This window comes from Psammomys obesus, unplaced genomic scaffold (assembly GCF_907164565.1).
Source record: "Psammomys obesus unplaced genomic scaffold, mPsaObe1.curated_primary_1811, whole genome shotgun sequence".
In the NCBI taxonomy this organism is placed as follows: domain Eukaryota; kingdom Metazoa; phylum Chordata; class Mammalia; order Rodentia; family Muridae; genus Psammomys; species Psammomys obesus.
Window position 1 is genome coordinate 1,248,682 of NW_026596129.1, and position 15,406 is coordinate 1,264,087.

Below are 15,406 nucleotides of genomic sequence, written 5' to 3' on the forward strand. Positions count from 1 at the left end.
TTGTATGCTGACCAGTTGTGGGTCTCTGGGTATTAATTACCATATACTGCAAAAAGAAATTTCTCTGATGAGGGTTGACCCAGGGATATATGGACAAAACTTATGGGGCAGTGTTGAAAGTTACTCTAATCTATGGGTATAAAGACAAAAACTTATGGGGCAGTTCATTGCTGCATCTATTTAGTAGAATAATGGTATTAGGTTCTCTCCTAGGGAGAATTATCTAGCAAGCCACAGGTTTTTTTGACCAGTTAATGATACCAGGCATGAGCTCCATCTTATTGAGTGGGCATTAAATCCAATCAGAAAGTGTTTGGTTCCTTCCACAACATTGACACCAATTACAACAGTAGGATCATTTTGCCCAACTAGTCACTGTTGTAGCTTGTAGAGTTAACAGATGGGTAAGACTATTGATTAATTTACCCTGCACTTGGTAGTTTGCACAGTACCATCCAGCATTATGAGAGCTATCCAGTAGGGTTGAAGCTTCCCAGTCAGTACAAAGCTTGGTTTCTCTATGTTCTATGACTGGACTATGTGGTATCTTCAGTAAACAGGGTATTATAATGTAGTCCTGGAGGATAACCATGAACACTGGTAATAGCATATAATGTTTGGGAGGGCCGTTTAAGGGACTCCACTGACCAACAACTTTGAAAGTGTTAACCCATGCATACAACACACACACACACTGCACTGAGAGTCCAAAGGGTTACTGGGTTCGACTTCCTTCGATTTTAGGAAGCTTCTACAGCAGGAAGTTTCCACATGGCTTTTCCAAAGGTCTTTAATGTTAGTTATCCTGCCCAATACACCCTCTCCTAATCTGCTGGCCAGAGTAAACACAAGAAAGTAGAAGGACTTGTTGGCTGAAGAGGGAGGGAGATAATTGAGGATGATGGTGGGAGGTAAATATGATCAAAATATATTATATGCAATTATGAAATGATCAAAGAAAAAATATTTTTAAACAATCATCATATGCCTATGCCACCACCACTGAAGGCATAAAGGAATCAAAGCACTAAATTGTGTCTGTCAAATTTTTATAATTAATGTGTATAACATTTAAAGAAAAGGGATATGAAAAGATCAGCAGAAATGGAGGAAGAGAGTTTACATTTGTAAATGCTATCCAACTGCCAAAATACAAGTTTACCTAGTAATATCACGTACTCTGGAAGCACACATCTATCATGATGAGTTCTGTGAATAGATGAACCTAGTATACATTTGGACCCTCAGTTCTGTGTGTTTGTGCATATGTGTATGTGTGAAAGAGAGAGAGAGACAGAAGGAGAGAGAGAGAAAGAGAGAGAGAGAGACTGCAAATTCTCCTATATTCATAGGAGATTACAAGGCAAAGCTGTAGGGTTTCAGCTAAGCCCTTTCATATGCTGGCAAATGAAATAAAGGGTTGACCCAAAGAACCAAGATTCTAGCCCTTTGCTTTTTAAAGTACTGTCCAAAGTAGATGTACTAGGGTTCCTGGGCATCTTTTAGCATGCTTGTAAGATGAAAAACTATTTCTGTAATACAATACTAAAATGATATTTTTTTTTCATTCTCATTATCTGACTCGCACAAAGAGACCACAGATGGCATGACATATTATAATGGCCTATATCTGATAGCTAATAGACTGGTGTTTTGTTTTTAGCAGTTAAGCACTTTTGATTCCTCTCAGTATTGAAAATAGTTAGTATTAATAGATTTTACTTTGGAGTCCTGGGTAACATTTAAGGGTGTTAATGTGCTTTCACATAGCAAGAATAAAGGAGTATCAGCAGAGTAAAGGAAAACCTACAGAATGATAAAAATGTTTGTTAACTATACATCTGAAATGGTAATATTGTCTTAAATATGTAGGAAACTTCAAAAATTCAAGTTAAAGTACAAATAATTGACTAAAAATTGGCAAGAATTCTAGATTGACATTTCTCAAAAGAACACAAAATGGTCAAGAGATATTTGAATAGTTGCTAAATATCACTAGGCCTCATGAAAAAGCCAATTGAAAAACCACAATGTGATACCATTTTGATCTATCTATAATTGCAATAATCAACACCAAAAAGTACAAAAGTTAGTGAGAATATACTCTGAAAAGGCTCATTACACTGTTGGTGGGAATGTAAATTTACTAATTTATGCATTATTGGAAACAGTACACAGAACTCAAGAATGTTAAAGAAATAAAAGTACTGTATTATCCATATGACCTCTCTGGGTATATTACACACCCAAGGAAAATTAAACCTGTGTATTACAGAATATCTGCATGCCCATGTTTGTCAATATAGTATTCATAGTAGCTAAAATATGGAATCGATCTTGTTTTCCATTAACAGGTAATGAAAATGTGACACAATGAAATACCATTCAGTCATTAAAAAGAAAAGCAATTTCCTATCATCTGCTGAAACTGGAAGGGAATAGAAGATATTATAGGTTATATTCAAAATACAAGTAAGCACAATTTATTAGTCAAATGAATTATAAAAAAATGAAAACATTTTGCAAATGTTGCTTTATCAGTATTTTGTCATTTCTAGAATGTATTGCATTCTGATTTAGCTGAAGACAAATTATTCAATATTATTGGTTTCCTTTTAATATGGAGATTATAATTCTTAAGTACTGTGATTATAATTACATCAAAAGGCTCAAATTATAACTTGGGAAGAAGGCTATCATACTAGGTGGTGACATTAGATAACTCAGAAGCCCCCTTTCTTTAACAAGTTGTTGTTTTTTTTTTTTTTTTTTTTTAGAGTAAGGAAAAGCTTCTGTTTTATAGTATGGTAAGGTGACAACATGAAGCAAATTTTGACAAAATATTGCTTTGTTGATATAAAATTTTGGTGGTAGGGTGCCTAGTGTATTTGTAATCCCAGTGTTTTCAATTTTAAGCCTGAAGTCCCAAGAGACGAGCAGTATTCAATACATCATCTCTTGTTAAATAGCAGCCACAGAGTTGACGATAGCCAGTGAATGATTCCCTGCCATGAAGGACTCTCCAGTTGTCTATAAATAATACCTGTGAATGTATAAAAAAAGACAGCAAACAATCAGAACAAGGGCAAATCTTAGGGAATCTAAGTCAGAAGAGATCACTGAAAGATCATTTTAGATTATTCTATAGGCTACACCTGATGAAATATTTTTCTTTTGATGTTAAGCAAATTAAAGAAAAAAAGATATATCTAACCCTGTAGCAGGCTAAACAGCAATTAAAAAGAAAATAGTTTATAAATTCTGTGCACCTAAGAAGCTTATGCTCTTTGAGCAAATATCTTTTCTTCAAAGCCAATCAGGAAGTTTGTAATCTTCAGTTTATACTTTCTCAATTATGTTTTGTGTAAGGCTGAAGCTATTCTTTAAAAAAAAATAGTTTTTGTTAATTACAGTGTATTCACTTTTTATCCCAGCTGTAGCCCCCTACCTAATCCTCTCCCAATCCCCCCTCCCTCTTCTCCTCCCTTGCTCTTCCCCTAGTCCACTGATAGGGGAGGTCCTCTTCCCTTCCCTCTGACCCTAGCCTATCAGGTATCATCAGGACTGGCTTCATTGGCTTCCTCTGTGGCCTGGTAAGGCTGCTCCCCACTCAGAGGGAGTTGATCAAAGAGCCAGCCACTGATTTCATGTCAGAGACAGCTCTTGTTCCCCTTACTTGGGCACTGCACTGCCATGAGTTACATCTGTGCATGGGTTCTAGGTTATCTCTATGCATGGTCCTTGTTTGTTGTATCAGTCTCAGAAAAGACCCCTGGGCCCAGCTACTTTGGTTCTGTTGCTCTTTTTGTGGAGCTCCTATTCCCTTCAGGTTTTTTATCTCCCCATTATTTCATAAGATTCCCTGCACTCTGCCCAAAGTTTGGCTATGAGTCTCAGCATCTGCTTCAATACCCTGCTGGGTAGAGCCTTTCGGAGGCCCTATGTGGTAGGTTCCTGTCCTGTTCCCTTTTCTACCTCTTCCTATATCTATTCTGTTTGCCTTTCTGAATGAGGATTGAGTATCTTACCCAGGGTCCTCCTTCTTGCTTAGCTTCTTTAGGTGTATAGATTTTAGTAAGTTTATCCTATATTATATGTCTAATATCCACTTCTAAGTGAATATATATATATATATATATATATATACACACCATGTGTGTCTTTCTGCTTCTGGGATAATCTTTTCTAGTTCCCAACATTTGCCTGCAAATTTCATGATTTTTCTTGTTTTTAATTGCTGAGTAGTATTCCATTGTGTAAATGTGTGACAATTTCTGTACCCATTCCTCAGATGAGGGACATCTGAGTTGTTTCCAGATTCTGGCTACTACAAATAAAGCTGCTATGAACATCGTTGAGCAAATGTCCTAACTATATTTCAGCATATTTTGGATATATGCCTAGGTGTAGAACCTTCCTCCATTGCTGGTGGGAATGTATACTTTTACAGCCACTTTGGAAATCAATCTGGCGCTTTCTCAGATAATTAGGTATAGTGCTACCTGAAGCTAATCTTTAGTTAGAGGAAATCTCAAGATTTAAAAATGGAATCATTAAGCTGGAAGGATCCTACTTAAATCCTTTCATCATTAAGAGTGTCTCATATTTAGAGATAGAGTGGTGCCTGCTTTCAATCATCAGTGAATGGATGGCAGGACCAGGAACAATACCTAGGACGTACGAAAAAAAATCTTTTTTCTTTTGTAACACGACCTCACATATTAAACATGTTTCATTCTTTTCTTATTTTTGCATGGCAAGCTTACTTGATATCGTTATAGAGTTTGGGACCTACCTTTCCAGGCTTCAGTTTGACCCAAAGCTCATTCTCAGGCCTTCTTAATTCATGTGTTAGGGTTCGGTGTGCTATATACCAACGATGGACAACATCATAAGGCACAGTGTTGATGACAGCTCGGTCATAGTTGTTGTACCTTATATGGAAACATGATAAATAAAGATCTCAGAAACATGATAAAGACATTTATTGCTTATTGAACTGTTTCAGATAATGCTTTTCCCTGTGTTTACTGTTAGTTTCACACTTGAAATGTCAATGTATCAAGACACTCTTAGGAATACAGCACCAGAGGAAAGAAAATTCTAGTAACTGCTGGTCACATTTTGTTTTTCTTTGGAGACTCTTGGGTAGAGAGTCAAAGTTAAGCTCTAGTTGACTTCTCCAATCTCAGGGTGTTGTTGAATTTTTGTGTGTTTGGTTTGGTTTCTTTGTTTGTTTTTTTAAGATTTGTTGTTTTATCTAAAGTGTGTCTCTTGAAAGCATTAGGAGATTTTAGCTGTTTACATTAAACTAAGGAAGACAACATAAGTTGTAGAAACAAAGCTATCTTAAAAAAAAATAATTCCAAAATTATTTCCCTTTGTGGAAAAAATATACTAGCTATAACTTAGTAGACAGTTTTACTCAGAGATCTTCATTCAGTATGTTACTTATTCAGCAATTACACTTACATGAGCACCTGCTATTACCAAGGAGTTTATTAGGAAATAAATATGCAATGATGAACATAGAAGACATCATTTGAGTTGTAATGGAAGTTTTGGTTTCTCTATAAACTCAGTTATGTTATATAAATATGTTTTTGCTTTACTCCCAACTATGGGCTTTTAGTTTGGGCTTTAGTTTGTCCACAGATGATAACTGTCATGCGGGGCATGGACTTTAACAGCTGGTAAAGGCCTGCCTCATGTGGCTTCAAGAGAGGTGTAGTCTACGGCTCTGAGGATAGAAATTGGAGACTAGTAGAGTTCCAAGATGGTGGTGACCAGTTTGTATTGTATCTGAAGGACAGAGGATCTGAAACTCCGAAACTGATGAGAGGACAGGCAGCTGGATCCAGAGCATTAACTTTAGGCTTCCCAGGCTAGAGGGGACAATCTGTGGGTTGGGGCTGATTGGATCTACCCCTCCTCCCCATAGAAATCTCTGGGATCTGGGAGTGGTGAGCTGTGGACCCGCAGCACTTTTGTGTGCTCCATCGGCAAAGGATTAGCCCCAGGTCCGGGGACCCTCTGCTCTAGCGGCCAGACTTTGGATCCTTCCCACTCCCCTGTGGGCATCATCGGGAATCCTGGGACATTTGTGGTCAGTTGGATCCAGGGCCTCTATAGCTGTAGCCCGGATCTGACAGTCACTAACCGTGAGCCCCCTGGGCTGTCTGCATACTCAGGCAAGTGCGAGTGGAACCCCATGTCTGGGGACCCTCAGACCCAACAATCAGACATTGGATGCCTCCTGTTCCCCTGTGGGCAGCATTTGGCTTTCTGAGACATTTGGAGTCCATCAGGTCCAGGGTCCCCATCTCTGTAGCCCAAATCTGAGAGTCATGAACTGTGGGGACCTTGCACTTTCCACCTATTCTTGCTAGCGTTTGCGGAGACCCAGATCCAGGGACCCTCAGCTCTAGCAGCCAGACATTGGATCCCGCCTACTCCCCTCTGGGCAGCATCGGGATTCCTGAGACAGCACTCCCAACATCAAAGCCACTGTTCTGTGGGTCATCCGGTGGAGACCAGGCAAACAGCAGAAGTACGTGGTTCCTGGATCCAAGAAGGTGCAGCCCAGGTGGATCTGAGTGGCAGGAGCAGACTGTGGGTCATGACTTAGCTCCCAGCTGAGACACTCTGCAATTGCCACCCACACTGGGCCATTCAGGGCACCTGCTCATGCCCACTGTGTCCTCAAACAGTGCCAGCACCCCAACCTGCACTTATGCCCTGCTCTTCCAGGCACCTGTGCCCGCTTGTCCCCTAGCCTTCAAGGCATGGTCTCATGCACACTCCTGCGTCTGCACACATGTGCCTGTGACCTTCCTTCCTTAGCTGCATCTGAATCACCAGCACCCATTCTCGAGCCCCTGAACTCTTTCATATTCCTGAAGACTACTCCAGACTCCAGAGACTGGTAGACCTAGTCTGCAGTTCAGGCTCCAGAAACAATCAGCCAAGGCTACTGGCAACCAGATGGCTAAATGTTGGCATAAGAACAGAACCAACAAACACCAGGACATCATGGCTTCACCAGCAACCCCAAGAATCAATGGATATTCAAATGCACGTGAAACATAGGAAAATGATCTTAAATCTATGCTTATCCAGTTGTTACAGGCACATAAAGAGGAAACAAACAAATCTCTCAAAGAAATACAGACAAATACACCCAAATAAATAGAAGCCATCATAGACAGACAGGAATCCACAATCTAACAGGTGAAGGAAAAGGTGAAAGACATGAAAACAAAATTAGAATCAATAACGAAAACCCAAACTGAGAAAATCTTGGAGATAGAAAATCTAACAAAATACCAGGAGCCACAGAGGTAAGAATCACCAACAGAATGCAAGAGATGGAGGAGAGAAACTCAGGTGCTGAAGATACAATTTAAGAAACTGATATATCTCTCAAAGAAAACATAAAAACAGAAAAGTTCCTGAAACAAAACATCCAAGAAATCAAGGAAAAGATCATCCTGAGTAAGGTAAGCCAGAAGTAGAAAGAAACACATGGTATATACTCACTTAGAAGTGGATATTATTCATATAATATAGAATAAACATACTAAAATCTATAGTCCTAGAGAAGCTAAACAAGGAGGACCCTAGGGAAGAGGCTTAATCCTCATTCAGAAGGGCAAACAGGATAAACACCAGAAGCAGGAGAAGACAGGGAATAGGATAGGGGCCTACTACAGAGAGCTTTTGAAAGACTCTACCAGCAGGGTATTAAAGCAGATGCTGAGACTCATAGTCAAATTTTGGGCAGAGTGCAGGGAATCTTATGGAAGAAGGGGTAGATAGAAAGACCTGGAAGGGACAGGAACTCCATAAGGAGGCTAACGAAATTAAAAAATCTGGGCCTGGGGGGTCCTGGAGTGACTGATGAATCAACCAAGGATGATACATGGAAAGGACCTAGACCCCCCCTCCCACCCCTGGTCAGATGTAGCCCATGTACAGCTCAGTGTCCATTTGGGTTGCCTAGTAAGGAGGGCAGGGTCAGTCAGTCTCTAGCATGAACTTGGTCGTCTGCTCTTTGATCATCTACCTCCCTTTGGTGAGGTGGCCTCACTAGGCCACAGAGAAAGCAGATCCAGACAGTCCTGATGAGACATGATAGGCTAGGTCAGATAGTAGGGGAGGAGGATCTCCCCATCAGTGGACTAAGGGACAGGCATAGGGAGTTAGTGGGAAGGAGGGTGGGACTGGGAGGCGATGATGAAGGGGGCTACAGTTGGGCTATAAAGTGAATAAATTGCAATTAATAATAATAATAATAACACTAAAAGAAAAAAAATAAATCTGAGATCCCAGAAAGAGAAGGTGTGGTGTGCAATGGTGGCATGTGGACAGACAGAGAGAAATGCTTTGGGGTGCAGTGGCTTGGAGGAGACTGCTGGCCGTATTTGCTTTTGACTGAGACTGGTATAACTCCCAAAAGAATCCTTCAACCCTAAACATTTGGGAGAAGTAAAGGGGTCTGTGGTCCCTCTCTCCACTAACCTTCTCTCTTCTATATAGTGTTGGGAGGTTGGAAGGGAAGTAGAGGCCTAAACACCCCAAATAAAAGAGAGTTTAAAAATGAGTGCTACACTAAGCTTTTGGGAAATTTATAATCTATTGAGGATGCAAAGTTATAAATGCAACAAATATATATATATATATATTATATATATATATAATATATATATATTTTATAAATAAGATAATTTCAGCTAGTTATGGATGCTGTGTAAAAATACAGTTACGTGTGTCTACCGGTAACTATAATTTTTGTTTTTGAGTGCTGAAGAGATTTTTGGAGAAGTGACAGAAGTTTACGCTAAGGCAGAAAGAATAACAAATACAAAGTCATCAGATAGAAAGCATTTTATCTTGTTCACAAACCACCAAGAAAGCCAACATCTCCTTGAGATACTGAGTAATCAAGGAGAATTAGGATCGAAGAAAGGAAACAGAGGAAGTAGCCAGGGGCATGATTATATTTGTAGTTATACAGGGCATGGCAAAGCCTTGGGCTTTGCCTACTTACCATGAGGACCACTGAAAAGTCTCTATTAAGATAATGTTCTTCTGTTCAGGTGTGGTGTGAATACCTCTAATCATAACACTAAGGAGCATATATATATGAGAGGACACAAATAAATCTTGATGCATTTTCATGGTGACATTCATGCCATTGCTAATGAGATATAGCAATTATTGTCAGAACACTGTAGCATTTTCTTGATCCCCTTTCCAGTCTCACTCTTTCTCCTACCCAAGGACAATTGTCATCTGATTTTTCTCATTAAACATTACTTATAATGAGTTTTACATAAATGGAATCATATGGTATTTTCTCTTTTGTGTCTGGCATCTATCAGTTAATATTGCAGTTAGTAAATTCATCATTTAGTAGTAGTTACTCATTACTGGTGCTGTATGAAACTTAATTGCATGATCATTCCATAATTTATTAATTCTATTGTTAATGAACTTGAGTGGTTTTCACTTTGAACTATTATAAGTAGTGCTTACATGAACATTCTATTACATATTTTGATAAATGTAAGTATTCATCTTGTGTTGAATTATTATTAATATTTAATATTGATTTATATTTCAGTAAACAGCAGTCATTCCTTAAATCACCACACAGAGACTAGGATTTATTTAATTAACCTAGAGCACAATGCTGTGCTATAATTACTCCATCCTAAACCTCCAAGCCCTTATTAACTTCCTCTCATTCAGATTTCCCACATTATACTTGTTTTTTAGTTATATCTTCGGTCTAGTTAATTTCTCATGATATTTCCCAGTCCTTTTCTCTTGATCTCCCTCACACTCTACCTTTTCTCTTTCCCTCACCAGACCAGGATATCCCACCCTATTCTCTCCATAGCTCAGCATTGTGCTCTAAGTTAATTAAATAAATCCTAGTCTCTGTGTGGTGATTTGGGTATATAGCTAGTTAAGGAATAACCACTGCTTTGTTGAAATATAAATCAATATTAAATATTAATAATCATTCAACAATTTTCCTGGTATAAACTTAAGGATAGGATTTCTGGGTTGTAAGGCATGTATATTGTCAGATTTTAGTAGACATTGTCAAAGGTCTTTCTTTCAAAGAGAAAAAAAATGGTTCTCTTCAAGACATCACATGACATTTGTTGGGTTTAGTACACAGCATGATCAAAACCAATATTCTTTTTTTGTAAAAGTTCTTTACATTTTATTAGTATTTACTATGCATTCATTGAGATCTATGAACTGCGACAGAACATACAGAAATAACTGCTTTGAATTTAGTATGCTTTTGGATGCACGTGCATTACAGCAGCCCTGATAACAACCACATTCCTTAAAAGAACAATAAGACACATGGAGGCAGTGAGAGGCAGGAGGATCTGTGTGTTGAGCAGTGATTCTGACACTTCTTAAAGGAAGAACAAAAAATCCCATCTATCTCTATCATGTAATCCTGGAAGTATATCCAAAAGCTGAATATGACCATGTAATATTTTCTAAGTCAGTGGTTCTCAACCTTCATAGTGCCATGATATAGCTTCTCATGTTGTGGTAACCATCAAGAATAAAATTATTTCCCTTAGTACTTCATAGCTGCAATTTTGCTACTGTTATGAAAGATACATGTTATAGTTTTGATATACTATGATGGCTTCTGGATATTTTCTCAGGCCACAATAGATGCAGTGCTCTACTGTACACTGATAGAAAATTTGTCTCTTGTTCTGAAATTGTATCTGAGCTTCTAGTAAGTTTTATCTATTATGGGTTGGAAGGGAAGGTGCATGTACAAACATGGAATGCAGCATAAGGCATCTGGGAGAAGAATGTGGATATCATTTGTGATTTTGTAGCTGAGGAGTCATGTTCTGCGGGAGGAAGGTTGTGGGAAGTGCCAATGTAGATGGGTGTGGCTACTACCTCAGTGGAAGCTCTGGTTCTTTGTGGTCCCCCTAGACCAGAAGTTCTCAAATTGTGGGTCATGCCCCTTTTCAACTGACCCATTCAAATGGTTCAACCAACCATCACGTGTTCATCAGAAAACATAAATATTTACAATATTATTTTTTTCTCATATGTGAAATAAACTAGTGGGACTCACAGGACTACTATCAGTGAATCAAATGAAAGACCATAATGAATAGTGTTTTCTCTCAGGCTTTTAGTATCCATGTCCCTATGAGGTGAGGAAGCAGTCTTTAATAGGGTGTTGACAGTAAATGTCATTTCTGGAGACTTCTAGTTCTATAGATTTGGTGCCTGTATAAATACTATTTCAGTGAATTATTTCACCATCCTAGAAGGAAAACTGTTAATAGTCCCCTTCTACACATAACACAACTGAAACTTGGAAAGAGTAAATCTGTGCAACTTACTTTTAGGTAATTGAATCTCTCTAATATTTTACTTGTTGTTGACAATATCATGAGGAAAGAATTAGCCTTAAAAAGTGTCTATAAAGGCACCTAAAATTAATACAAGTAACAACACCAAGTATAGGCAAGGACTTGGAGCAGATGTTGACTTTCATCCTTTATGAAGGTATAAAATGGTGCAAATAGTCTGGTAAAACATGTTATTTGCTGAAACTAAACATTCTTGGACTCTATGACATATCAGTTCTATTCTGTGATTATTAACACTGATTATCAACTTGACAGAATCTACAATCACCTAACTGGGAAAGAAGGCCCCACCCTGAATGTGGATGGCACCATTTCATAGGCCAGAGTCCTGCATTGACTACAAAGGAAAAAGTGAGCTAAGTAAGCATCAGCATTCATAGCTGATTCCTGACTGTGGGTTGTAACTTGCTACCAGCTATGTAACTATCTAACTACGAGCCAGAACAAATCTGTCTTTCCCGGTGAATTGCTTTTGTTAGGTATTTTGTCATTGCAATGAGAAAAGTAATTACTACTCACCCTTAGGTATTATTTGATTGAAATGAAAATATATATTCAAAAATTACTTTTATAGGAATTTTTATAGCAATTTCAATCATGATGAAATCAAACTATAAAAACTTAGATATAGTTTTTTAAAGAAAAAAGGAAACAAACAGTGAGGTACATATGCAGAGTCTGACTGGAAAATAGAAAGATACTTTCTCTATTGAGGATATATACTGATATAGATATACTGATATACTTCATGCCACAGAAGTATACTCATTTCTCAAAAATCTATAAGTTTATATTTAACATTTTAAAACATCACTATATGTACTTTTCACTTGAAAACAAAAAGTATAAAACCATATTGAACTCTATTTTATATAGATATTGAAGTATTTTAGTGCAAAATATATTTATAAATGCACTTTAAAATATGTCAAATATGATCAACTGATGGGTAGATATTTTAAAGTATTTCAAAAATATGATCAACTGATGGGTGGATGGATGGTGTCATAGTTAGGGCTTCTATTGCTGTGGTGAAACACCATGATCAAAACAACTTGTGGAAGAAAGCATTCATTTGGCTCAAGCTTCCATATTATAGCTCATTATCAAAGGAAGTCAGGATAGGAACTCAAACAGGGCAGTAACCTAGGAGAAGAATCTGTAGCTAGAGGCTATAGAGGGGTGCCGCTTACTGGCTTGCTCTTCATGGCTTGCTTAGCTTGGTATCTTATAGAACCTAGGATCACCAGCCCAGGGGTACCTGCACCAACAATGGGCTAGGCCCTCCCACATGAATTACTGATGTCCTCAAGCTTGCCTAGAGGCCAATCATATGGAAGCATTTTCTCATTTGAGGCCCCTCTTCTCAGATGACTTCGAGCTTGAGTCAAGTTGACATAAAAACTAACTATGACAGATAAATAGAGAAATTGAGGGCTCCATGATAAAACAAGAATAGCAATATCTTAATGGTGGGATGTAGATGGGAGGCTGAGTTTTTTCCACATTAAATGACTTTAATTTTTCCATTTGTTAAGGTGTTCATAATAAAATGTTGGACCTACTCCTTATTTTATGTAGTGGGTATACAAGAAATGACTGAGAGAGTGTGTCTGGGATAAGAAAAATGAATTACTATTGACACAATTCCTTCTACCTATCAGGGTAAAGAACAGAGATGGCAACTTAGTTTCAACAATGGGTATGGTAGATATTATTATTGGAACTCAAAATCATGACAAATAGGTTAAGTGACTTGATTAAAGCCGTAAATCATTGAATGATAGTCGTGATTTGACCTTTTCTGTACTAAATCAAGTTACCTTCTGCAGCTCTTTTCAAGCTACCTCTGTACTCCACATTTCCTTCCTTCCTTCCTTCCTTCCTTCCTTCCTTCCTTCCTTCCTTTTTTCTAGTAGTTAATATCATTTGATATACTATACATTTGCTTTTAAAAAATAAAATAGCCCCTTTTAATTATAATTAGAATTCTATACAGGCATGAATTTTCTCATGTTTTTCTCACAATTATATCTCTGGAATAAAAAAACAGTGTCCATGTCTTTGTAGATACTCAAGAAAGTTATTTGTGGAAGAACAATGCACTGTAGAAGCTAGCTTAAGTGGAAGTAAAATAACATAAAAAAATGGCTGCAACATGGAAAACAACTTAAACCTAAAGCAATGCAGTATATCTTAGGCAGAATGTGTTTAGAAACCGTAGTATGAGTTGAACAACAGTAAGAAGGGGTCAAGCCATGTAGAATTGTATGTTATAAGAATTACTTGGGTTCCTTAGAAGATAATGATTCGATGTAGGAGCTTTTTGTTTGTTGGTTGGTTGGGTTTTTGTTTGTTTGTTTTTCAAGGTTTTTCTGTGTAATAGCTCTGGCTATCCCAGAACTGGCTCTGTAGACCAGCCCCTAAACTCTGAGATCCACCTGACTCTGCCTCCCTAATGCTGGGATTAAAGGCTTGCAACTGCCACTTCCTAGCTTGGATGTAGGATCTTAAAAGGAGTGTGAGAAAGTAAGATTTTTATTTCCAGAAAATTACTTTAGGGCCAGGGAGATGGCTCAGCAGGTAAAGGTACTTGTTGTACATGTGTATATATATATATATATATATATATATATATATATATATATATATATGTATGTGTATATATATATATTATATATAATTTATATATAATATATTTATATAATATATAAAATTTATATATATAAATATATAAACACACATATATATACACATACATGTATATATACACATATATATATGTGTATATATATATATATATATATACACTTGTTGTACAAGTATACAAATATATGTACAAGTGTATATATTATACAATATATATTATATTTACTATAACATACATACAAAAGGCCTGACTTTGATTTCTTTTATTTATTTATTTTTTATTTTTTAGCTTTTTGAGACAGGGTTTCTCTGTATAACAGTCCTGGAACTCGCTTTGTAGAAAAGGCTGACCTCAAACTCTCAGAGATATGCCTGCCTCTGCCTCTGCCTCCCAAGTGCTGGGATTAAAGACATGTCTGTCCTGACTTTGATTTCTTGATCCAATACTGAGAAAACCAACCCCTGAAAAGTGTTCCTGTGACCTTCACACATGTGCAATGGCACACACACACACATGTATGTATATATCTGTATGTTCTCACATATAAACACATACACACATAATAACCAATAAAAAATTTAAAGATTTCTCTAGGGACAGTACATAAAATGGATAAAAGGTTGGTAAAGGTGAAATCAATGTATAGAAGTGACAGTGGTCTCACACAAAAAAGAGTGGCATTGTGGATAGGCTCCTTTGAGAAAAATAGTAGGTAAGCATGGTTAGATTGGTTACATAGTGTGAGAGAGATGGACAAGCTGAAGGCAGATTTTTGTTTGGGCGATTGGGTGGATATGTCATTCAATGAAACATGAGTGAATATGTAGCAAGGTGAGCCTAAGGTGAACAGAGTCTATGAGCAAGAATTTGAATATGATACATTATAAACTCTGTAAGACAACCAAATGATGACTCCAGGAGAGAACTGGATAAATTAATCAAGAGATTCATATAGAATAAATATATAACACGGGAGAAGAGTTGTTTGGTACTCACCTGATCAAATACAGCTCTTTATTCCATGGGTATATATTTAAGACTGGCCCAACTCCAATCATGTGGTTGTGACAGTCTCCAACATTTTCAATATATTCATGCTTCAGTGGCACTTTGGTGAGGAGTTCAAATTCCTCCGGTGCTTTTTGAAGTACTTGTTGTGCTGCATAGAATCCATCTACTAGCAGCGTCCTGCCACCTGTTCCTTCATGCTTAAGACAATGGAATACCTGAATGCTAAAGAAAGCAAAGCAAATTATTCTGTTCAGTGGATATTAAGATTTTAGTATATTATATCAGAAATGATTTCTAAACCTACTTT

The 15,406-nt window shown here is 37.5% G+C and overlaps 1 protein-coding gene across 1 annotated transcript in view; it reads right to left on the reverse strand.

Moving 5' to 3' along the window:
- Positions 1–1,032: 1,032 nt before the first annotated feature.
- Tmlhe (trimethyllysine hydroxylase, epsilon) overlaps positions 1,033–15,406 on the reverse strand; it is a 56,691-nt gene continuing 42,317 nt past the window's right edge. The window contains exons 6-8 of the mRNA XM_055591877.1: positions 15,085–15,321; positions 4,796–4,934; positions 1,033–3,043 (exon numbers count right to left, since the gene is read on the reverse strand). Of these exons, the coding sequence (XP_055447852.1) occupies positions 2,912–3,043; positions 4,796–4,934; positions 15,085–15,321 (508 nt within the window). The 3' untranslated portion in view covers positions 1,033–2,911. The remainder of the gene's footprint in view (positions 3,044–4,795; positions 4,935–15,084; positions 15,322–15,406) is intronic.